Source organism: Corvus moneduloides, chromosome 16, assembly GCF_009650955.1.
Source record: "Corvus moneduloides isolate bCorMon1 chromosome 16, bCorMon1.pri, whole genome shotgun sequence".
NCBI lineage: Eukaryota > Metazoa > Chordata > Aves > Passeriformes > Corvidae > Corvus > Corvus moneduloides.
The window spans coordinates 6,679,102-6,704,481 of NC_045491.1; the positions used below are offsets into that span (position 1 = coordinate 6,679,102).

The 25,380-nt window shown below is 46.1% G+C and overlaps 1 protein-coding gene across 7 annotated transcripts in view; it reads left to right on the forward strand.

Annotated features, from left to right (window-relative positions):
* SDK1 (sidekick cell adhesion molecule 1) overlaps positions 1-23,428 on the forward strand; it is a 388,222-nt gene extending 364,794 nt beyond the window's left edge. For 6 of the 7 annotated variants that reach the window (XM_032125651.1, XM_032125653.1, XM_032125655.1 and 3 more), the window contains 5 exons: positions 5,206-5,370; positions 8,105-8,242; positions 10,171-10,297; positions 10,507-10,636; positions 17,148-23,428. In XM_032125651.1, the coding sequence (XP_031981542.1) occupies positions 5,206-5,370; positions 8,105-8,242; positions 10,171-10,297; positions 10,507-10,636; positions 17,148-17,423 (836 nt within the window). In that variant the 3' untranslated portion in view covers positions 17,424-23,428. The remainder of the gene's footprint in view (positions 1-5,205; positions 5,371-8,104; positions 8,243-10,170; positions 10,298-10,506; positions 10,637-17,147) is intronic. The other variant, XM_032125656.1, reaches the window with a different exon arrangement.
* The last annotated feature ends 1,952 nt before the right edge of the window (positions 23,429-25,380 follow it).

The following is a 25,380-nucleotide window of genomic DNA, read 5'->3' on the forward strand; positions in this document are numbered from 1 at the left end:
TCTGTTTCTGCCACTGTAAGTGTTCCCCAGACATCAGCTGGGCTGGCTGAGGAATGGGGAATAGATTGTGCCCTCAGCTTTTACATACAGAGCAAAAGACAAATGGCACAGCAGCATTAAGGTTCCAGTGCTGCTGGGAGGAACGGAGAAGCTGTCTTTACCTTTCCCAGCTCCAGGTCACATCCAAAGGTTCCTCTCACTGTGCTTTACTGGTGAGCACGTGGCCCGTACATTCCCAGCAGTCTCACACAGAGCTGCCTTCCCAGTGACCCCCGTCTGCAAGGGAGATGTTTGTGTAACACCCTGGGGATCCACATGCCAGAAGTGGACCTGGATATGGAGCTGCCCCATGAGACCTCCATCCATGGATGGGCTTGTGCAGAGCAGCCATGTTGGTGTTGGGTCGATCTGCCTCACAGAATCATTTAGATTGCAAAAGACCCCTAAGGTCCAACTGTAAACCTGACACTTCCACGTCCACCACTAAACCACATCCGTAAGTGCCATATCTTCCTAGCTTCTGTCACCTCAGAAAGAGCCTCCCTGACCCAGGACAAGTAGAGGGAGATTTCCTTTTCTGCTTCCTCTCCCCACTATGATTTTGGACTTTGTGTGCTTTTCCCAAACAAGGGATGATGTCAGGTATCTGGAAGAGAATTGCACCTTAATGGAACGGTCTGGATTGGAAGGGACCTTAAAGATCAGCCAGTTTCAACCCCCTGCCATGGGCAGGGACACCTTCCACTACCCCAGGTTGCTCCAAGCCCCACCCAGCCTGGCCTTGGACACTACTAGGGATGGGGCAGCCACAGCTTCTCTGGGCAACCTGTGCCAGGGCCTCACCACCCTCACAGGCAGGAATTTCTCCCTGATATCCCATCTAACCCTGCCCTCTGGCAGTTTGAAGCCATTCCCCTTTGTCCTGTCACTTCATGCCCTTGTAAAAAGTCCCTCTCCAGCTTTCAAGCTGAAGCGTTCCATGAAGGCAACAGACACTTTGGGTAAGAACCCATCTTCTTGGAGCGGGAATTGTCTACCTCATAAATGCTGGGTTTTGCCTCCCACGCCCTGAGGGCAGCTCTCACTTCAGTTTCCTTTCTGGTGTCTTGAGTAGTGTTTTTCTGTTTTCTTCCTTTTCTATTTATTTTTAACCAAATGAGGGAGTGCAGTGTCAAACATGGACACGAACCAGCAGAAGTCAGTAAATTCAAAGTGAAGGGTGCAGCTGCATCCCCGGCATCTGCCATGGGGTCTTTTTTGCTTCTGCTGGCAAGCAACACACCAGGGCTGACAGTTTGTCAGCCTTCACTTCCCATTCTTGTCCTTCCACTGCTTTGCATGATAATCCAGCCCTTTGCCTCTGACAAACACAGCCATGTTTTAATTGTGTCCTCTGTAGGAGGAACACCAGTGGCGTTCAGCCGGGCCTTAACTCTCAGCAGCTTCTCCCCTCATAAACCTTCTAATGTGTAATTAGGAGGGAGCTTTATGGCCCAGCTCTCCTGCTCCAAGAGGGGACGGCTCGTGTTTAAAACCCAAATAACTGACAGCTCTCCATGTCCTGGGTTGTCAGTGGCTGGATTTAGCAGAGCTGGGAGCCTCCCTTGCTGAGTGACAGCTTTATTTGGCATGGAGACCCTGATTAATGGCCTGTGACGCCGGGCTGGCCCACGGGGCCACGGTTGGCAGAGCAGCTCCTCTCCAACATGGGCTGAACACGGCGTTAGGGCAGAGGTGGTTTCACCTTCCCCCATCACGGAGATCCTCTCCCCATGCCTGAACCTCAAGCTCAGATGGGACAGAGGCATCAAGGCTGGGAGGTGAAGAGCAAATCTCCCATCAGCAGGACTAAGGATGGGGCAGGGCTGAGGAAACCTGGACAGAAACAAGGAGCAAACAAAAATCCCTCTTTTTTGAGGAGCACTCACTTTTCCATCACACGTTTAAGAGGCTGAGTGCCCAGCAAAAGGCAGTGGGGAATGAAAACAGGGATGGATGTTACTGAAAAAAAGCAGCAAGGGCAGCCTCCCTCGGGATGTCCCTCTGAGCCCTGCACCTTTTGGGTGCTGCAAACTTTGCTCCTCCCAGTGGTTTCTAAGAGTTAACACCCAGCCGATGTCCCAGCCACAGCATGTGCATCTTTCCTTCCTAAACTGAGTGGAAAATGCTGTGTATGGTACACTAACGATTTTCTACTGAACTTAAAGGCCAATTTTTGCTATCACAGGTGACCTTCTAATGAATTCTCTTTCAGCTGAACTTCTAACATTTAGAGCACACCTGGTTTTGAGGAGGGGGGGTAGAGGTGCAGTGAAGGAATTCACAAGTGTGTGTTCAATACTTAATCTCAAAGTTCACCACTGGAATAAAGGGATTTTTTTTGGTTTGGATATCTCTGACTGTGATCGTTGTCTACAGTGAGGGGTCTGGATTTTCCAGATGGATATAAGATAAATTAGTAGAGGCTCTGTAATTAAAAATCGTGTTGGCCAGGGCTTGGGAAGCCACAGGCTATCCTGTGCATGGGGGTCAGCAGTAGGGAAGATGTAGGACATCCCTCTTCCCAGGCTATCTTCTTCTCACTACTGTAGCTGCATCAGCAGCTCTCTGGGACCCCAGGGACAAGGAGCTGGGTCCCATTTTAGAATCATTAAGGTTGGAAAAGACCTCTAAGATCATCAAGTCCATTAACTCAGCACTGACAGTCCTACCCCAGGGAAAAAAGCAAAGTTTTGACAAAGATTCTTTCAGTGAATGAAAGGGAGATGGGCCAGTGACTACGTGGCCACCATCCAGCATCTCTGAGTCCCTGTGAGACAGAAATACCTCTGAAGAAACACCCTACAGCATCCTTTGCTGCCCCACACCATCACCACCACAGCCAAGGGGACAGAGAGGAGGAAATGCAATGTTGACCTCCCAGGGGTGGTTTTCCCAGCTTACTGCAAGCTTCACAGAGCAGTTAAATTTACACTTCTTGGTCTGTTGGGTTTTCTGCACTGTGCACCCTGATAGGTTTGAGAAAATGAGTGAGAAAGTGTGTCTGAACAGTTGTGTTTGCTGTAATGAGTGCTGAACATTCACTTTTATTGTTGCTTTTTCTTTCCCTATTTAAGTGGCTTTCAATGCAAACAAATTGCTTTTCAGACAATTCACAATGGGCTCAAATTCTCTTATTGCTGTTTACAAATGTGTTTATGAAAGCTTAGGCAATTCTAGCAAATATGGCAATATTTTATAGTCGTGAGATGCATCTTCTGAGTATCAGTGGCTGCAACAATCCAACTTTGAAAATGGATCCCTCACTCTACCCTCTTCAGAGAAACTAAATCCCAAACTCCCTCTTTATTACATTGTAACTTTATGTAGTAGAAATAATCTCAGCTTCTATTGCCCTGTAAAAGGGAAGTCAATATTTTATCTCTTGTTTTATAGCCATTGTAATACCCAGCTAATACATAACAATGGTACATTATGATAACTTCATTATAGCCTGATCATGCTGGTGAATAATGTATTGGTCCGAATTTTAAGCATGGCAGGAAAATTACCTATTTTTATTGTTCTTTGGTGTTTCTCAAATGCAGCTGGAACAATAACATTCCAGCCTGCTTTTTGCATCCGCTGAGACTGCCAATCCTCCCGACCAGAAAAGCTGTAGTTTGGGGGCTGTTACTCATTGTGTGTGTCACCAGACGTGCAGCACCGTGCAAATCACTGAGCCAATATTTGTTGGTGCCAAAGCTAAAACATTCACATGGAAATGCACCTGCAGTGTTAATCAGTCCATCTTTGCTGCTATTCCCCATGGCACAGGAGTAGGCTGAGGGCCAGATCTTGCTCTGCTACACCAGCACAGTTCTGGAATCACTGCGGTGACTCCAATTAGGTTACACTCAGGTAAAGGCAAAGCAAATGCAAACAGCTTCCTGCCTCACACTGCAGCAGAGCAAGTCACTGAGGGTAACACTGCTGGCTCCTGCTCTATTGCTACCTTGATAACACCTCGAGCTACAGAAGTCCTGCTGCTGCTCGAGTCTCGCAGTGCACAGGACTGTCTTTCAAAGCAGGCAGCTCCCACGCTGAAGTCGTGTCTGTGGAGAGGTTATTCATTGCTGTGGGACATGCAGGGAGAAACAGATATTACTGGAAGAGCTTTGATAGCTAGAAGTGAAAGCCCAGTGGGATGCTTGTGAGGTCAGGTCTATGAGAGCTACGCTGGGTAGGTGAGCTGAGGGTTTGGCCCCACGCGTAGACAGAGACTCCATTTTCTCAGTGAAAGTACTGGGCACCAGTTGTTACTGGGAAGCAAACTGGTCAGATTAATGCTTGATTCCTGCCCTCAAAAAGTTTGAGTGGTATTTTTAATTGTAGTTGGTTTTGTTCCTACTGGTACCAATGTCCATCTCTTTGAAAGTTCATTCCACTGCAGTTAAGTGAATGTAAGGTTACAGGTGTGGATCAGGGATGGGAATGGTGCCTGGTCAGGATGTCCATGAGGATCAATGTCAGTATGGCTGTTGAGAGCCAAGATTACCCTACTGAAACACTCCCATCAGAATGGCATTGTGTTTCTAACTTTAACAGCTTTATAAAAATAAGCAAAACTCATTTCTATTTAAAACTGCAGAGCACAGAGTGCAGCACCAGCTCTGTGCCATGCAAAGGACACAACTCTATTGCTGTTATGGAGCAAACAGCACTCCAGTGACACCAGTCCCCTGGCACCAGTTCACAAAAGACCACACAGTGCTTCCCAAAATTTATGTTAGTCCACACCTCACTTGAGTGCTTCAACAGCAAAGCAAATTTTGCAATGTAAAAAGCAGGCAAAACCTTTGTGATTAGGACACATTAATAATTTACTTTGGGTTTACCTGATCTGTAAATGCCAGAAGTGCTGATGGGTGACCTTACCCAGTCAGGAGGGAGTGGCAGCTGCTCCAGCCAGCTCAGGTCACTGTGGGTGCTGCTGCTGGTTTTAGAGACCTCTTCCATCTGGGCTATGATAAGAGCCCATCCATAAATGCATTCACAGATGGGGCCTGCAGGGCATTCTGACATCTGTGTGTGTCAGGGGGCAGCCTCCAGGTGTGTCCCTGCCTGTGGCTCCAAGCACACAATTAATGACAACCTCTCTCACTGAGCAGGTGGAAGTGCCAGGCCACACAGTTGATGCCATTTCTCTCCTTGCTGCTTTCCTAGATGAAGGACTCTGGGACATGTTCGTGAAGGACATCCCTCGCAGCGCCACCTCCTACACAGTGGGCCTGGACAAACTCAGACAAGGCGTCACCTATGAATTTCGGGTGGTGGCTGTCAACGAATTTGGCTATGGAGAGCCAAGTGTTCCTTCTGTGGCAGTATCAGGTAAGCATGGATTTTTTTTTTTAAATGTCTTTTTCAATGGAATTTCCCGAGGCTGAGGGAGAAGAGGGGAAAAAGAAACAAACCAGAGTCTCTAGTTGCAACAAATAATCAAGGGCAGCTTGCTTTCACTTGTTTTAGGGTAAAACTGAAGTAATACAGTGGTAAATAAAGGTTTGTAATTATAGTATGTTTGATTCTCAAGAGGAAAAATGTGCATATGACATTTTTAAGCTTGACAAAGAACCTACTTGGTGTGTTTATGTGTCAGATGTCTTGTCCTAAGACTAATTTACAAAGTCTGTAATTTGCTTTTTCTCAGTTAATAGTCTGTTGTTTTGTTTGCTCTGATTTCTTTTTTTTTCTTTTAACTCTGGGCTCTCTGATAAACATTTTCTGTGTTAATTTGTATTTAGCTCTCACAAATACAGAAGTGTAGTTTCACAACATTATTCCTGATAATCCTCTTCACTGGCAGTCCTGGTCCACTGTGATACCTCCAGTTCCCTCCACCAGAACAGTTCGTTGGTGATGCTCTGGGTCTCTTCCCACTCTCCCTGCTCTCTTCTGCTTATTCCCAGTAAACAGGGCTATGACCTAATCATGCTTCCCAAATCCCTATGAGCAGCCCAGCCCTCTGGTTTTCTGAAGGGGCTTGAATACCTTGAAAAGCAAATTCCCCTCAGCTTGCCAGGGCTGGGCAGCTGGAGTCCCTTGGCCTGTGGTGAGGTGAGGTGAGAGACCTTGCCCTTGGGAAGGCTTTGCTGGGTCTCCTCTTCCCCCCACTCTGCTCCACGTTGCTTTTGAGCCATAGGTTTCATCCTTGCTGTGCCAGCAAAGACAGGGATAATAAAAGAACCTGATAAAGCGGCTCTGTGATTCAAAATTCTGGAGAGTCCTGAGAACCTGGCAGTGCTCCAGTATCTGGAGTGGCTTTTATCTCTTTGCTGCTCCAGTGAAAGGCAGGAACACCATTCAACAACTCCCCAGCAGGCAGGAGTAGCAAGTGCTGCTCTCGCCATCGCGGCTGCCGCGCTCGTCCTGACACAATTAACCACTTACCCCATGAGAGCTCCCATGGATTTCACTGTGAGTGCTACCCTTGCTTTTCTTCTTCAGGACAAGGGCGTGGACAACCCACTTCAAACACCAAGAGTCAGTGTTTTTCCTATCTGTGGTTTCACAGAGGCTGTAACACAGTGTAAAGGACCAGCAGTCATGTCAGTCTTTCCTCTGCTGGAAGACGTTATTCCTCTGAAGCAGGGCATGCATCTCCTTGTGATGCTTTCTATAAATAAACTGCTTGTTTGTAAGTTCTCCACTTGAACAGAACTATTTAATTCACCTCCTTTTGATGCTTCAGTGTTCCTCTCAAATTGCTGCATGAAAGTAAGAGGCTTCCATTGAGATTCAGTCATAAAAGTATAAAGCATTTTAGGCTGGCCACTTCAGCTGGCACAGGGAGGTATAAATTGCTCTGAATCTGCTCAGCCCAGCATGGCTTGTGCAGTTTGCCTTTAGGATTTTATTGGCCTGGACTGGCCTCCTAGCAAAGAAAGAGCGTGGCTGCTTTCCCCTGCTGCAGAGTACCCAGTGAACTGGAACAAATTTGAGCTCGTATTGTCAGGCTTACAACAGAATTTTATTCAGATCCAGGCTCAGGACAGTCAGAGAAAGAGGGAAAGAGGGTTTGGTGATAGTGAGGGGTTGAGTTGGTCTCCTGGCATCACCCATTCCTGCCAGGTGGTGTTCCACCTTATGGACTACAGGGAAATTATATCAACTGCTTGTGCTCAGCAGCTGCACTTTTTCCCAAAGCTGAGAGAGCTCAAGGGAGGACAAAGAGAATATCACTGCAAGAAAACAACAATACTTATTACTTTAAGCCACGACTGACAAGGTAACTCCAGAAAGGGGAAGTTAGTGTCATTTTGTGTTTCCACTTGAGGTCAAATGGGGTGAAATGCCCTGAGATTGCACAAAACCCAGGCAATTGAATTGATGCCCCTGTGCTGCACATCAGGCTTGGCTCAGCAGATGGAGAAGTGATACAGAGTAGCAGTGAATGTTGGAAGTCGGAGTTAGTGGAGGTGCTGAAAGACATTAAACCAAGTGTACTTTGTTCCCTGGCACTCGCTGTATTTTTCGAAGAGCCACTGAAGAACATTTTGGCAAGGCAAGCCCCCCAAAAAATGGAATAATCATGGGTCATGGCAAGTGTATTAGCGGTTCCCTTGACCCAGGGAGTGCTAAGTTTGCCATGCTCGAGAAATGTAGGTGTGCAGAGCTGTGGGAAGAAACCTGCCTCTCTTCTCTTGGTGATAACTTCTTCTTAGCTAAGAGCCTCTGGAGCTGCTCCAGGGGTGTGAAAGGTGCTTGTAGAGATGGAACTGGTTGCCCAGAGAAGCTGTGGCTGCCCCATCCCTGGAAGTGTCCAAGGCCAGCTTGAACAGGGCTTGGAGCAACCTGGGACAGTGGAAGGTGTCCCTGCCCATGGCAGGGGGTTGGAACTGGATGAGCTTTAAGTCCCTTCCAACCCAAACCATCCTGGGATTCTGTGCTGGAACTGTGATATGCTCCTGTTCTCTGCCATCTTAGAAGGGTCAGCAAGCCCCTCAAGAGTCTGAACCCCCCTCTCTCCTGAGCACCGTTGATGAGTCATTGTTCACTGTGGGGAACAAGAGAAAAATTTAAAGGGACATAAAGAGGAACTGTTATTTGTTTTCTGCTCTTTCAGCACAAACAGAAACCCCTTTCTACGAGGAGTGGTGGTTTCTGCTGGTGATGGCTCTCTCGAGCCTCATCCTTATCCTGCTGGTGGTGTTTGCATTGGTCCTGCATGGCCAGAGCAAGAAGTACAAGAACTGCAACGGAGGTAAGGCACCGTCTCTGTGCTGTGCAAAACTCTCAAGAGCTGTGGAAATCAGAAATATCTTTCCTTTGAACCCCTGATTTCGTCAGCAGGGACTGTCTTTAGAGCTATTTTGTTTGGCAGAAGACTTGGAACTTTTTGCTGTCTGGTTTGGTAGAAATGGCTTTTGTCTGTAGCCACACTGGATCAGGATTTGGACACTGACCCGCCATGGGCTCGGACAGGACAGCATCTGGAATTCCCAGGGACTGCAGTAAAAGCCAAGGAGTCTGGGTCAAACACTTGGCAGATAAAGAATAAGGAATTAGCCAAGACTTTGTCTAACTTTGTCATAATTCCCTGATAGATGGGGAGAAGAAGAAAGATTCTGCTTCTCCATGGCTGTACCAATGTGGACATTCTAAATCTCTGTGCATGAGGACTGTATCACAATTCCTTTATATTGAGTGCCCTGCATCTCACATTCCTTCCCTAAGCCAAGCTGCAGTTGCTGGGCTGGGGGCCAAGCAGCCAGGAGGTGTCTTGGTTATCTGGACCTGTTAGACTTCAACACATAGTGAGCATCAAGCTTTAAATTTTCCTTTAGTTATGATTTGTACCAGCCTCCTTTCTTGAAAGGAAACAGGAGCTACCCGCTCTGTAACCAGGAATGTTAAATAGTCCCCTTTCAAAAAGCCTCGTTCTTGAGCTCTGAATATTTTTTTTACCTTTTCTTCTCCCTACATGATGAAGTCCTGGGAGGGTTGTTCACATGTGTATTTCTCTGATAGCCTCCTCCACCTGCAGCAAGAAATTGCTCTGATGCCAGGAGGTGCCAGAAAAGGCACATTAATGGGCAGGATCAGGTGGACGGGTCTTTGCACTACCCGTTCTTAGGGATTAGTGTAATGAAGTCTTCCAGGCAGTATTTAGTAATTCAGTCCCAAAGTGAAGATCTTCTCTTTCTTTGCAATTCACTTCTAACAAGTGTTAGAAAATCAGATTTCAGTCCCACGAGATAGAAGATGTATGAATAGCGTGGCATTTTACCAAGTTAATACTATTACATATTTGTATGCACAGCTCGTAGGAGAGCTCTCATGTTCTTAGTTTTACTGTGTTTGGGGGACAGACATGAAAAGGCAGGTCTGACCTGCACTGTCAGATATCCATGTTCACAGAGTCTTAATGCAGCACTGAGATTGAAGCAGAGGACAAAGCACCTGTCTGCTGCAAAGTGGCTGCCAGCCCTTCTCCCTGGGACACGAGCTCAGCTCACGCCTTTGGGATGACAAAGGATGAGCATGGGAGAGAACAGGCTCCTGCTAGATTTGATCACAACAAATAATATACTGGGCTGTATTTTCCTTCTTCTTCTTCCCATCCCGTCCTTGTTCCTCCCTTGCACTGAGCAGTGATTTCTCCATTCCTGATCCTCATTTCAGTTGTGGCACCTTTTTCCCATTTTCTATCCCTTGCCTTTCCTCTTGCTTTTTTCCCTGCTTTTTTTTTCTCTCTCCTTTTCCTCTTTTTTTCTACCTTTTCTAGTTTTACTTTCTCTTGCTTTACTCCAGACAGCATGGAATGGGATTCACAGCACCTGATTTAGGACGTCTTCAGTGGCCACCTAAATTAGTTATCTGGTTTCTATTTATAGTCAAAAACCAGGAATCAGCACTTTTGGAGCACAGTTTATCTGTGCTATTTTAGATACTGACCTCTGAATGAAATCCATGCATCCATCCATGACTCCTTTCCCCTCTTTTGACTTCCTTTGCCCCTTCACATTCCTGATACACTCCTTGCATTCACTCTGCTCTCACTTCCCAGTAAGAAAGGTAAAGAGAATTTCAAATAACAATGTCATAAAACAGAAAGAAGGACAAGTTAGCTCCTGCAGTTCTATTTGGGGGAAAAGTGCTTCTGTTTCAGGTCAGCCTTTCATTTCCTGGCTCTAGGTAAAACCATCTCCAACATGGAAGAGTCAGTCACCCTGGATAATGGAGGCTTCACTGCTCTGGAGCTCAACAGCAGACACCTGAACATCAAGAGCACCTTCTCAAAGAAAAATGGAACCAGGTAAAAAGCTGGGAATGCTGTGCTTTTGGAATGGCTTTTTTCCTAGCTTCAAGCAGTGTTAAATAGGCAAAAGGAAGAGACTGAAGAATCTAGGGAGGACTTTAATGCCCAAGTCTCTGCTTCAAGCTGTGATTCTGGCTTCTAAGCATGATTTCATTAATTCCAGGGAAATTACAACATCCCAAACATGCACCCTTTGCATTTCCTAGGTCTCCTCCTCGCCCAAGCCCAGGGGGGCTGCACTACTCTGATGAGGATATCTGCAACAAGTACAATGGGGCTGTGCTGACCGAGGGCTTGGGCCTCAATGAGAAGCCCCTGGAAGTGTCAGAGTCAGAGGTAAGGATTTCCCTCTGCCTCACGTTCCACAGACACTGCAGATTTTCATTTCCGTGCTGAATCCTGGCAAGTCTTTGGCGTCCCAGTCCCATACCTGCATCATGCTGTGTGGTCACTGTTTGTCTATCTTGGGGATTTTGTTTGCATCACATCTTAAAATTAAAATATCAAAGGAAAGAATGACAAGCAGGACTCAGCCAGGGCAGATTCCAGGCCTGGCCTTGGCAGATATTCAGTTTTCCAGAGTCAGTAGAAAGATAAGTGTAACCAGTCAGACAGTGTGTGCTGACCTCTCTCGAAGGGGCTGCACACCCCCTTCTGCCTGTGGGCTGCAAACTTGGACTGCTTTTGGGAAAATACATACGTGCTACAAACTAACCAGCTACTGTCTGGGGGAGGTTAAAGGTGAGATGTGCTTTGGATGCTGCACTGACTGGAGTGTGGGGTGTGGTTTGCAGTTTCAGAGCTACAGCAAACGCCACGATTCAGAAGAGTGGTCTGAGTGGTGACAGCCACTGCCTTGGTTACAGAGGGAGTGGGTGGGGAGTGAGTAACTTGCCAGGGAGCACATGGCCATGGCTGTGAGGGCCCAGCATTCAGCTCTGTGAACACACCAGCCTTTCCTTTAGGCTGCTCCCCACGGAAGGTGGGTGTATGCCAGCCTGATCCATTTGGCAGGGCTCCATCTTGTGTCTCACATTCCCTGTAAGAGGGAAGAAAGCGCTTGTTGTCTGTGAAAGTCTAGCAGTGGCCAGGGGTGAATAGACAGACTTCAAAGGAGATCCAGAAAGGTAAATCTGTCTCTAAAATCAGATGCTGTCAGCTGAGATCCTGACGAATCAGAACTGACAGTGCAAGAAGCGAGCAGTGGGCCAAACCACGCCAAACCTGACCCTTTCAGCAAGAATAAATCACAAGCAGCAAGTAGTGAAAGAAGATGACAGTTTTCATCTGTAGCTTTTCTGCACCTGCAGCTACAGCTGCTTTTCCTGGCTACCTAGCTCTCACCTCCTGCTAATTACCACCGACAGCCTGCTGCTTTGTGCTGCCCTGTGGCCGACCCGTCATGCAGGCAGCTTTCCTTGGTGCAGCTCAAGCTGCTGTCTCTGCAATGCTCCAGCATTACCCTCCAGATTAAACCCACAGTGCTTTGGTCATGTCACTGTAACAGCCCAGCATTAAACCTGTCATTAAAACAGTTTGCTGAGCATGATCGTGAATTTAGCACTGGCACCTTTTGACATTAATTTCAATGTCCCGTGTGGTATTTCCTGGTAATGTGCAAAAGTCTCCTTGCAGGGTGTCATTATTGCCTCCTATATGCACTGTTTGTACAGCAGAGAAGGAAGTGATTTTGGAGGGCTTTTTCTCAGGCTATTGATATTGTTTATTTACTGTGTATTGCTGTCGAGCCTGAAGGTCTCAGTTGAGATTCTGGTGTTTTTGTGAATGTGGGTGTGCATGTGAATATGTGCACAAAATATGCCTCCTGTTTTTCCTTGGGGCTTGGATATGCAGCCCGTCTGTATAATGTCTTTGATGCTTGTTTTGGGTTTTTTTGTGGTGGGGAGTGCTTTCAGTCATGAAATGTTAATATGCTCCCAGTAGAGGTAGCAGCAGGAGATGCTGCCTTTTGATCAGCCTGAAAATGCTGTTTATGTTGGCAGGTGCAGACAGGAGGTGAGGGTGGATTGGGGCAGAGGTGGGTATAGATGATTGACCACTCTCTTTTCAAGTGTTCCTGTACCTATTAGCTCTTCCTGTTTGTCTTTTATTTTCTTTTTGTTTCTGTTCTCAGATGAGATCTTAGTAGACAGGCTGTGTTTTCTGAGAGTTCCAGATTTTCTGTCTGTCTTAGCAGGCAGAAATGTTTGGCATTATATGAAGAGTTAAAGATATCTTTTCATGGAAGAGTTCTACCCAGGTTTGGTCCTCTGCAACAGAGGGTCCTGATGCTGTTTTCCTCTAATACATCTGTGTGTGGATCTCAAATTCCACTTAATGTGATGCACATCAGGGCAGGCAGGGCCAAAAGCTGTGCCTTTGCCTTCAATCCACTTGTCACCGTGTTAATGCTGAGTCTTACGCCTGTTGCCTGAGGTGTCAAGATTTTACATGGAAAAGAAGGAAGCTCACTGGCTTCAAGTCTCCTGGGGTTTACTGAACATGAAGAACTCTTGGGCTGACTGACTGCACTTAAAACACAGCTGCCTGGGAGCGTTCCTCCCAGCTCCCTCCTGGAGAGGAGAGCCACAGAGAAACAAAGAGGAAATCAAGTAGGACTCTTAATATTCATAAATCAAGTAGTGAACTTACTCCATGTCATGAAAGCCAAGTACTGTTGATGAGGTTAAAGAAGTTTAATTGGCAGGTACGGAGCAGGAGACTGCTATGAGTGTAAATTCTAAATGATTAATAATAATAGTAGGCTTTTAGTTAATGAGTCAAGTGGACAAGGCTCTGGACAGATAATCTGAAAAAATTTGGTGTTCACCATGTAGAGAAATTTGATGATGTATCTGCAGTGTCATCCAGCTAAGGAAGAGCAGGGAGGAGAGGCAGGGCTGGTGCATGTTTGTGTGTTCTCTCCTTGCGGTCTCCCAAAAACTCCTTCCAGGCAAAGATACTCTCACAGGTTGCACACTTTATCAGTCAGTGCTGGATGCTCTGGTCTTCCCGCTGCTCTCTGCAGTCTGACTGGCTTTGGCTTTCTCAGCTCTGTAATTAATTTCCACTTAACACTTCACAGAGATAGGGTTCAACTTGTTTCCAGTAAAGCTCTCCAGTGATTTTGACAAGTTGGGCACTATGTGGAAACCAGCTGCAAGTGACACATAAAGTAAGAGTGGGTCCCCATGTCCAGGGAAATATTTTGCACACTGGGTTACTTTGTTTCTTTTATAGCACATTCATTTTGGGCCAACAAAAAAAAAAAATCCTGCTGCCTTCAACATTTTTAGAAGTAATCTTACGAAGTTGTTTCTTTTGTAGTCACTTAAAGAAAAGATAACTGGAACTATTATCAGATATATTATCAAATTTCCCACTGACTAAGCCAGCCAGCTCTGGTGGCTGAGCTTCCTCTGAGCAGCACTTGTGCATTTTGTGCTATCAAAAATATACCTAAATAGCCTCTCATTTTCTGTATTTGTTGTTTCGTAGGCATCCATGCACCTTTGGTTGACAGTCTGTAATGTCACCACACACCCAATCACGCTCCAGCCTATGGAGGTTTCCAAGGTAACACAGCCGCAGTCGCAGGAAAAGGAGAAAACTGAAAACAAAGCAAAAAGCCCTGCAGCATTTCTATTTACTCAATAGTTTAAAAACCACTAAAGAGTAATCCTCTAGTATAAGCTGTCTGTATTGTCATGCTAAACAGGTTTATCTTACTTCTCCTTGATTTTCATCGAGGCTGTGGAATGCCAGTTTAGAGAATTCCTTGCTGATTAAGGGTGGTTATTGGAGTCTTGCTGAGAGCAGACCTTAGGAGATACTTCAGAAACATGGACAAAATAGTCAGGTCCTGCCTGTTCTGAAAGAAACACTGAAAAAACATGTTGTATCAACACTAACAAGCAGGTTATCCTTTCCTGCACCAGTCCTAATGATGGTGGAAGGTTGAAGTTACTGCAGCTATATATGTTTCATGACAGTTCCTTCTGAAAGACACTGGCCTTATTTACACCAAATTAGTGTTCCCTTTCGGTTGGTATAATGGACTAATTAGAGGACAAATTATCAGCAAGTGGTATTGTTTTACCTTTCCTCTTTCAGTTCACGGCAAGTCTGAGTGTCACCGTATTTCAAACGGCAGAAGCTCATCTTAAAGTGTTCCTGGGATTTTTCCTCTTAATTATGTTGACTTCTGGCAATCTTGAAAGAACTTGGCTTAGGAACAGAAATTTTTGTGAGTGTTTTTTTGCTGGTGATGGACAGAGCTTAAGTGGCTGCATCAGTACTATTACACTTATAAAGTCATGTCACATTCTTCTGGATACAGCTTCTTTGCATTTCTCCTTAGGGCTTCCAGCCTTTCAGTTGGCTTTATGATCCTCTCTGTCTGTGGGGACATCAGGAAGACTCATAAAGAGCCACTAGAAGTTTGTGGGGCTTTTTTTCCCCTCATGCTTATGCCACCTCAGCTCTGCTGTGATTCCTCTTCTGCAGGGCTCTGTTTCCTTGGGAGGTGGCTGAGTGTGTCCGAGTCAGTAAAAGTGATGGTGGATTGGGGAGGGCAGTGCCTCATGCCTTTGATGGAGAGAGCACATCCATGGTAGCTGGAGGAGTTCACACCTCTAGGTGCTGCTTCTGGTGAGTGATCCATAACCTGGATGCTCAGGATGCAGAGACTTTTCTTCCACATCATCCCTCAGCTTCCCAGGCATTTACCTTAAAATTACACTATGGACATGCAGCATAATGTTTGGAGACTGATACAGAGTGCAGTAACTTGTTTTCTGCTGAGTACAGAGGGAACCAGAGTCTGGGGATCTTTTGGTGAAGTTGGCTGTGTCTGCAGCCAAGGACCAGCCTCGTTGAGCTCCTGCTCCCGGGCCCTGCCATGCTGCCACATCTGCAGCCATCCATGGCAGTTCTGTTGGAGCCCCTTGCAAAAACAGACAGGGCAGCGCTGGCAGGATGTTCCTGGCAGCAGTGCCAAGACTCTGGAGCTGCTCTCTGCACCCACTGGCTGTGAAGTGGTCCAAATCTGGGGGTATTCCAGGAAAGCTGCAAAAACCACCTGTTCAGGAAGGTCTTTGGAGGGATTCGGGTGTTGGCTTCTCAAGCCTGGCAGCTGGTGCAAAGGAGTGTTTTTCTAGGAGATAGGCTTGCTGTGTTCCTTCTGGAATAATTATTAATGCTGGTAGGGCTTTGTTGTATTAGTAATTACTTGTCAAGGCACCTGAAGCTTTTCATTCTTAAAAATCAAACAGTGCATAATTCCTAAAGAGCCAAAACCTGGGTAATAGTGGAAGTTTTGCAAAGCTGTAAAGAGCTGCTTTGCTCACTTTTGGAAAGCCCTGGGAAAAATTTCTCAGCTCCGTCCATCACCCTCTGTGCTGGAAAATGGGCACGGAATAGTATTGAAGCAGCTACCTAAGCAAAGAAGTGGGATGATGGATGCTGTGCCCTTTTCAAACGATGGTTCACAAGGCATTTGAGGATTGTTCTTCAGAGACCATTAAAAAGGAGCTTTAGAGGAGGAGAGACAAGTTTTGTGGCAGGCAGGATCAAGAAGGATGTGTGTTTGCTGGGTGGTGTCATAGATCAGAACCACACCAACCTTTTGAAACTAATTGCAGAAACGAACAGTGACAAGCTGCACTTACCTGTCTCGTGTGTCGTAGGCAGCTCCTACTTTGATATTTAATTGCCTTTAGAATTGGCTGTGCAGATTGTTGAGGGGGGGACGGAAAAGAGTAAAGGCTTTTGCATGGTCTAACCAGAGATTTTGAGGGAAGGCATGAGATCTGGAAATGCCTGGGTAAATGCATGCTGGATGGGATGGGGCTGTTACTGGTGGGAACATTAGTGGGAACAGAAGGAAAATGTGCACTGAGATTCCATGGCCGAGGCTTTGCTGTGGTCTCTGCGCTCGGCAGAGATGTACAAGCCCTCTGTGATTCCTCCAGCTGCATCCCAGCAGCAGCACTTCAGAGGAGGGGCAGATGCACGGAGCTTATCTGGTTACATCTCAATAGAGCTCCCGCTCGATATTGATGGGAGCTTTGAAGCTATCCAGCCACCGTGCATAAATGTTTCAGGGGTAGGATCCTCTCTGAGCACAGAGCTGAGTCTGACTCATCCCAAGAAAGCAGCCCCTCCTGCCTGACAGCTCTTCTTTCCCAGATTTCACATTCTCTTTCTTCTGTCGCCGCTGGTTGTGTACCTTGTACCACCAGTAATCAGCTGGAACATGCAGATGGAGTTATTTGCCTGTAAAAAAAGTCTGATTTTACTGAACTCCCTCCCAGTTATATAATTAATTTTCAATACTTAATAGGGCTTGCAAGCCACACCCAGTGTCCTGTGCAAGTGGCCTGGGCTGGCCATCCCAAACATCAGCCTGTCTAACCAGAGTGCTTGTGTGTAAGACATTCCTGCTGTCCTTGCATCGGAAGAGAGATACTCAGTTGTAATTGCAATATTTCTGATTGTGATTGAAAGCCGTTGGTTTCGCTGTGACATCTCTACACTTCCCTGCATCTTGTGCCCAAGCAGGAGCTCCTGGCTGCCCCTGCACCGTTCTGCAGGGAACTAGAAGGGATTTCTGTCACTTATCATCAGGGGACTCTCTAGCAGCAAAGTCTGGCTAAAGCAGAGCACAGTGCTTATCCACAGCCCTGCTTGTAGCACACTTGGACTGCCATCCCTCTCACCTTAACATTACAGCTTTAGTCAGCTGGTGATGCTAAACTTGCCTCTCATTTCTTTGGAGCAGCACAGGCTAAAAAAATCATCGATGCTAATGACCGATTATTTAATTGTATTTTTCCTGCTGCCCCAGGTCACTGACTCAGATTACGAGGACGAGTTGCCCAAGCACTCCTTTGTGAACCATTACATGAGCGACCCCACCTACTACAACTCGTGGAAGCGGCAGCAGAAAGGGGTGAAGCAGCACCCGGCGTCCTACAGATACGAGGAGTGCACGGCCAACGAGACAGAACCCTATTTCCAGACTGTCATCACGACACAGAGCTCAGGAGGGGTGTACACCCCAACGGGACAGCCCGCGCCCGGCTCCCGGACTCCAGTGACAGGATTCTCCTCCTTTGTCTGAGGCGGGGCTGGGGACACGGCGGGACAGCCGCAGTGACCGCGTGTGCGTGGCCGGGGCGCTGAACTGTGGGGGACCTCTCGATCAGGGTAGAAACGGATGGGAACACACCTGAGGCTGGGTTGGTGTTTTGGTTTGGTTGTTTTGTTTTTTTTTTTTTTTTTTCTTTATGAAGACAATCAACTCTATAAAAACACGGAGCTGAACTAGCTGAACCTTTGTTTAAGAAAAAAAAAAGAAAAAAAAGGAATTCTGAACAGTGATGATTTTAACCACTTGTGAATAGTAGGGGTTTTTTAACCGCTTTTTGTAACACTGCTTCAGGAAGCAGCTCCCATGCCCCTCTCCTTCCCTCTTTCTTTCTCTCCCCTCCTCCTGTCCCACCGCTCCCAAACAAGCAGGTGAATTCCCTAGATGCAACGAGTGACTTTGTGATGTGAAGAGAAAACATAAAACCTCCCAGGCTCCTTTTTCTGCCTTTTCCTCTACTCTTTTTTTTTTTTTTCTTTTTTTTCTTTTTAATTTTTCTCTGTCATCAAGGTCAAGTAGAAAAACAGATAAGGGACACATTTTTAGGTGAAAAGCAGACACCTCCTCTCTCCTCACCATTCCACACATTAGGAGCACTGGCTGATCCACGTAGGTTCAGATGTGTCACTGTGTCTGCTCTAAACTCACTGCTGGTGTATTTACATGGGATTACTGACCTGCTTTTCTTTCTTCTTCAAATGGGACCTGCTGCATTCTTTAAATATTCCAACTCCAGGGCCTTTGGAAGAGGAGATGGCTCAAAAGAGTGCTGTAGGCAGTGGTGGGTGAAGCAAGTGGGAAGAATTCAGATGTCAGGTCAGTTTATTTCTGGTGTGGCTCTAATGCTTCTTGTGGACTGCGTGTACTGTTTGAATCAGTCATTTTTTAAAAGTCAAAGGACACAACCCAGAAAGCCAGAGGAATTTTTCAATTAAAATTGTAGTGACAACCTAGAGAGTTTGCTAATTGATGAGGGTTTTGATCATCAGAGTTACCATGCCCTGCCAACAGAAGTTGAGCATCCTTTCTCACCCAGATTCTGCAGTTCTGCTTACTGGTCTGTAAAAAAGTACACAGTGGCAGGGTTTGTTTGATTTTATTTTTTTACTACAAAAACACACCACACAGACTGGGTGAGTTTTGGTGTCCACAGGTGCCTTTTATTGATTCTTCAGCTTCATATCTGGGAGAAGCAAAAAAGTGTCTCCAAATAAAGCTAACCAGGTTTTTCAGGCATTGGGATCGTGAATTACCTTGTGCACGTTTACAGCCTGCTTTGTGCACTTGAAACCACAGCCTTTGGAAGGAAAAGAGGAGGTTTTTAGGTTATTTTCCATCCTTTTGTACAGCTCACTTTTTGTTTTCTTCTTTTCTATCCTTTTTCTGAATCTGTCATGTTTAGCAGCAAGTTGTTTACTCACAAGGAAGTTGTCAGGCGTTGAAAGAATCCAAGTCCAGCCCTTGGACGCAGCAACAGTCCTGGGTCACCAGGCTTTTTATCATGAGTTTAAAAGGTGATTTTGGAAGTAGGAGAGTCCTTGCCACTCCAGGATCTGGCATTTCCTTCCAGGTGGATAAGCCAGGAAAATTGGTGCTTGCTAATGTCCTGTCAAGGCTCATGTGGGCATTGTTACTATAGAAAACTGTCCCTGTCCTCTCAAGGGATGTGGGACATCTGCGGCAGGGGGAGGTGGTGTCTTCAGAGCAGGTTGTTGAAACCAGCCTGCCCAAGGGGCCTCGCTAGGAGTGTCCTGGTGGCACCTCACCAAAACAGCTGAGGTCCAAGGGTCAGCTCAGCCTTGCTGCCACCTTTCAGTGCCTCTTGGACAGGGCAGATGATCTCAGAACTGCTTTTACTCTTGGGCACTGCCTCTGAGCGCTGCTGCTCTTGGTGCATGCAGACTCTACAGAGCTTTGGCACTGGATTGCTGTTCCTCTCCAAAGGTTCCAGGAAGAAAAAGTTCAAAACCAAAAACTCCAGTGGGTGTGTTTAAGGGCTTTTGAGCTTGGAATAATGATCTGCAGCTCATTAGATGGCAAGGGACACACAAAGACACGGCTGAGCCAGAATGCTGTGAGTCATCCCCCTCTCTGCACCTGGGTAGGATGTGTGTGGGATGGAGAAGGGGCTCCAAAGAGGATGACTTGGAGTGTGCTGTGAAGAGGAATGCAAAGCAAACAAAAAACCCACTGCCTTCTGTGCACTTTGACTGTTCTCTTAAGCCATATGGACTTTGCTTTAATTACTGAACTGCCAAAATTTATTTTCAGTATGAGTTTTTTGTTTCTAAGACAAAATTATCTGCGTGACTTTCTGATTTGTTTTCCTTTTCCTTTGTCATTTCCTGCATCAGATTACATATTTTAAACACATTGTTTTTATACATTTGACATAGCAATGCAATTGCTCTTGGAATTTTAATGGCACTTATCCAAGAGGTGTAAGAGGTAATGCTGCAGGAGGAGCCCTTCAAGGACCACTTAGGACTTTAGGGATGTAAATTAGTAGGAAGTAGACAGAACACTGAAAACTCTGCTCCAAAGGAAAGCATAGTGTGAGTAACTCCGTATCTCCTGAATATTGCCAGATCTCGATTGGTGTAAGGTGCAGTTACTCCCTGGGGCTGATCTGATACCACACTGAGCAAAAACAACCCCAAGAAAACCATGGGGAATAAAGAAAATGGACTTCGTGGCCACTGGCTCCACTGAAGAACAACATGGGGAGCAGCACGATCTATACAAAGCAAGGAGAGACTGTTCCTTTTTTCTCAGAACCAGCTGCAACTAAAAAGCCTGAGCTTGCTGAGGACCTGCTGAGTTGGCTGTGTGGCTCTTTTCTTCTGACTGCTGCCAAAATAACAGGTTAGGTGTGATTCCTTTAGGACCTGTTGATCCCAACAAAGGTATTTCTGTTCCATTCTCATCCACACCGTTGTCACTCTTGGTTATGTTGTGTTCAGGAGTTGGCTTTTCTGACACGTGGGTTTATATTCAATGGGCAGTTGCAGAGTGAGGAGTTACAGTGCCCTGCTCAGCCCTCAGCTGAGCACAAGATGTGTTTTCTGCTGTGCAGGATTCTGTGTAGCTCCATGTGTGATGCCTCCACCTTCTTGCTAACACACTCAACTTGTAAAATATGGTTAATATGTAGGTTTTATTTACGTCACATATCAGGGAAATTGTTTTATCTGGAAGGAAGTACTCCATCAGTTAGGAAGAAAGCTCCATTTCATTGCTGCAATCTTTGGGAATTGCAGCCTTGAAATACAACTTTTAAACATTACTTGTCATGTTACAGTAACTTCACCCATTGAGAAGTTCCATTTCCATCTTCCTGTTTAGAATAGTCTTGAAAAATGAAGGCTTATGTTTAAAACGCCTTCTTAGGATATTTTACTTTTATTTATTTATTTCCCTTCCCCTGTTTCTCAGGTCTCTTCGTGACTGTTACTGAAAAATAAAAGCAGCATCATGAAGTGACCAAGGGAGAAATTTCAGGGAATGGTTTAATAGGAGCTTGTTTTTCATGCAATAGCCATAACAATATCCAGTCTCCTGCAGGTAAAAGTGCCCAAGTCTTCACCCCCTGCCAGGGCTGAGGTGACACCAGCCACCACTGTCAGCGATGTTCCCAGCACCAAACCTCAGGTTGTCCCTGTCATAAATCACATGAAAAAGTGCACACACAAAAGGAGCTGTGCTGTTCCAACCCACTGCGAGTGGAGCATTTTATCCCCCCAAAATCCATGTCATGTGGTGTGTCCCCACCGTGGCCCACACCCTTGGGTGGAATATTTTCTATTCCCACCTTTTAATGCTCTGATGTTTGGGCAGGGCCAGTGCTGTGCAGGTACAAATGGCAGTGGTGACAAGGGACAGGAGGGGGCACTCCCTTGCTTTCATCAGCGACAGTCTCTTACTCCCTACCCTGGGAGTCACTCATGAGGAATGCCTTAATGGGGAGAGGTGAAAGCACAAAGGGTTTCATCAGCATTTACTAAAGGAATCACACTTTGGCCAGCGATCCTACTTTTGGGAGCAGTTGGCATGACTGGAGAGAAGAAAGAAAAACACACATAAAAGAAACTAATCTATTACCCAAAAGGATTTTTCCCCCCTCTTCATTTTGAGTGTTAAAGCCAGTGATGTTTTGCAGATGGGCCAAGATCTCATTTTTCCTCCTCATACCAAGGTCTCTGCCAGAAGCTGCTGTAGCAATTGTTTAGACTAAATATCTAGACATCGGGATGCATTTATTATCCTTGCCATTGCTTCCCTCAAGAAATCCATTGGGTCATCCAAAGATTATCAAATCTGCTTTCCAAAAGGGGAGGAGAAGAGGTATCTTTATACATACAGAGAACTGGTGTCTTCTTCCACTCACTGCTTTCAGATAAACAGGGCAACTTGTTGAAGAAAAATCCTTTTAGGAAAGGAATTTATTGGAAACTTTAAAAGAAAGCAAACCACCACATAAGAAAGATAACCTCTGGCAGAGGCATTAGAAATCTTGAAGTGTAGAAGCCTGTGATGTGTAAGACTGACCATGATGCCAAGACCTCCTGTTCTTACTGATCTCCTGTTTCTGTAGCTGCCAGAAGGGCACACGCAATGAGGGGTGATGTTTGGAGAGGAAGAACCACAGAGCTGCTGGGACATGGGCAGGTTGTACTGCAGACAGCTTTACTCAGCCTGGGGTTCCTGCTAGTTCAGTCACATTCCTTAGCTAGTTTTTATAGGTTGTTGCCAGCACGTGTGGAATCCACACATTATCAAGGTGTTCCTAGATGCTACGAGGTTACCAGAGGTGGGGAAAGGTTTGTTGGTGTGGTGTTCAGACAAAGCCACACATGTGGTGACGTGGTTGTACAAAACCCATTGAAACCTCCTTAGGGAAAGCCAGCCTTGAATTAGGAGCACGTTCACCCCAAGACTGAACATGATGGGCCTGAAATGGCTCCACCTGACACGTCATAGAATCCCAGAATGGTTTGGGTTGGAAGAGAACTTAAAGATCACCTTGTTTGAACCCCCCTGCTACAGGCAGGGACACATTCCACTAGACCAGGTTGCTGCCAGCCCCACCCAGCCTGGCCTTGACCACTTTCAGTCTCCTGTTCTTTGTATTTCTGTGCTACTTTTGTCCTCCCCCAGCCTCCCAGACAAAGGAAGCTGCCTTGCACTTTGTGCAGGTGTAGAGCTTGCTGCGCCCGAAAGCAGAGAGCCACAATGGATAAGCACACACATGACACCTGGGACAGGTGAGATATGTTTGAACAAGGAGTGAAGTACCTTTAGCACTTGAGATTCAGGCTCTGACTCAGAATTTTATCTTCTCAAAGCTGCCACTTGCCCACTTTAAATGGCCTTGGGGTCTCAAGACTTGACAGGAAATTCATTATTTCAATGCTGTTTGATCACTGTGCACTTTCTTGGGGCTTGAATCACTGGATACAGAGACAGGAGTGGGGTTACAGAGCTTTATATCAAGGTGTTTTCCCATTTGTGTCCAACTCTCTAGATTTGGGAATTTCTGTTGCCACAGAATGGTGGCATTCTGCAGGTGGGAAGTGCCACCAGGGCTCCCCCTTGGATGTCATTACGCCCCTGGGCCGTGCTGGGGCCTGTCACAGTACAGTGGGAGCTCTCAGGTAGCAGAAAGGTGCAAGAACCCCATATTCTGGTGAGTTTGTAGCTGGTCACTTTGCCTCTCTTGGGCTGGAGTCTGTCCTCTGATTTGGTATCTGCTGTCAGCTTAGGGGTAGGACCACCTCGCACAGCTGTGTCTGAGTTACCCTTCAGTGTACTCTGGTTATCAGATCATTGCTTTTAATTCAGTGTCTCCTTGGAGATTTGCCCTGGATTTTTGTTCCACACCTCTTGTTAGCCTCACCTTCACCACTCCACTATTTTATACGAGGAAGTTACTTCTTCTTTTGCAAACTTGCTTCTGATTAAAAGAACCCTTTTTGAAATACCTGTGTCCTTGGTACATTTGTTCTGTGGAAGGGAAAAAGAGTATTTTTCCAGACTCTTCTGTTGCAGAAGTTTCTGGGTGCCTTGCCAGTGTGCTCACGAGTTAATAGCTCAGGACAGTGAGAATGTAACACGGACTGAAATTCCTCACTGTTTGCTCTGGACTGTAAAATCTTACAACCCCTGCTGCTTCTCAGTGAAGCTGACACTCTCAAAGAGTTTCCACACAAAATTTGATCAGTCTTAAATATTTTATTATTTTGCAGCAGTAAACTTCCTCAGATCCTTAGTACGGGGGAGTCAAAACCCACTCAGAAACAAAAACCCATGGGGCCAACATTTTTATGCCTTTGTCCCTTCCCCAGTAGTGTTGTAGCAGCCATTAATCAGTTCCCACAAATGTGCAGATGTTGGGGAGGCAGAACCAGATCCCAGCTGGGGGAAATCAGGGCAGCTCTGTTACCCCAGGGGGGTTGGTTGTGCTTTTCACCCACTGAGCACCTGGTCTACAGAAGTAAACTAAACATAGTCAGGTCAGCTACAGCTCTGGTGGGAGAAATGAGGGCAAGAAATCAATGTTTTCCAAGTGGGAGAAGGGAAGAAAAAAAAATAGTCAAACGATGAAGGAAAGAACTCATATTCTCCTGCTCCTGAAAAGGATATTATACATAATGCAGTGTTGTATAAATACAGGCAGCCCTTTGCAGCTGGGAGCTTGTAATAACCCAGAGGTATCACTGTACCCATTTTGAAGATGAAAATCCTCCCGCCACAGCATTTCGTGAACGAGACATTATCTTGCAAAATTGCCATAAGGTGCAGAATTGCTTTTTTGAGCCCATTTGGCTCCAAAGTGTACCATCCTCCAGCTTCCAGCCCTTACTCTTCTCAGGACATGTTTCCCCCACACATGTTTTTGTGACTAGGGTTGGAGCACGGACGTAAACATGGGAGTGGATGGGAAATCTGCCACAGTATTTGTAGCCTAAACAATACCAGAGAAAACAGACTGGCTTCCCGCCCTGCCCTGAACAGCACAAGCAGTGGCTTGACTGAATCAAGTAATCTGGGCTTTCATTACTGATCCTTTTCCTGCTATTTGTCTCTTTTGTTCCCCCTTTTTCCCTCTACACTTTTGCTACTATTTTTCTCCTTGCTCCTTTTCTGTTTTCTTTTTGTAAGCCTGACTCTTGTTTTTATTATTTTTCCTCTCCTCTTCTTGCCTCACTAATTATTTTCATTTCAAACCTGCATTTCTCACAAAATCAAAAGGAACTTTATGTGAACACATGTTTTTGTTGGGTTTTTGTTCACTTCCACTGTGCTCCAGGAGTTCTTTAGCTTTGCTGTCTTGTTTACTTGGAAATGCTGGGCACGTCCCTCCAAGCCAAGGCGGTGTGGCCACTGACTTCCCAACTTGGTAGAAACCTTCATTAAGTAGGCAATTGGCATGTTCATCACCATTTGTTAACGAGCTAGGATAATCCTAAATCAGACAAGGCTGACATGTGAAGTCATTCTTCGAGGTTTTACAAGGCAAATTTGTCAGCAGCGCTGAAACCTGTGAAGTCTTGTGGAATCAGAGGATCAGCACCTGCCTGTGGAGGAACAAGGAAGCTGCAAACCACAGTTGTGTGACAAAAATGTGTTCAGAGGAAGAAGGGACCAACACCCACGGTGTCATTCAAAGGTAATTCCCTGCTTTGTGCAACTTCCAAGGGGTTCTGTGCACCCTTTATGCTGATGACACGCACCCTAGAAAAGCAGCTGGGGCAAAGCCACGGACTTGTTCTTTACCCTGAGCCTCCTTAATCTGAGTTTGTGCCCTCTGTGCACTTCACAGAAGGTGTAGATAAGGCTAAAAGGCAAGTTGGGAAAAAAAAGCCTGTGTAATATAGCCTGGGACCTCATGCCAGGAGTGACAAAATGCCTGACAAACACAGGTGACCTC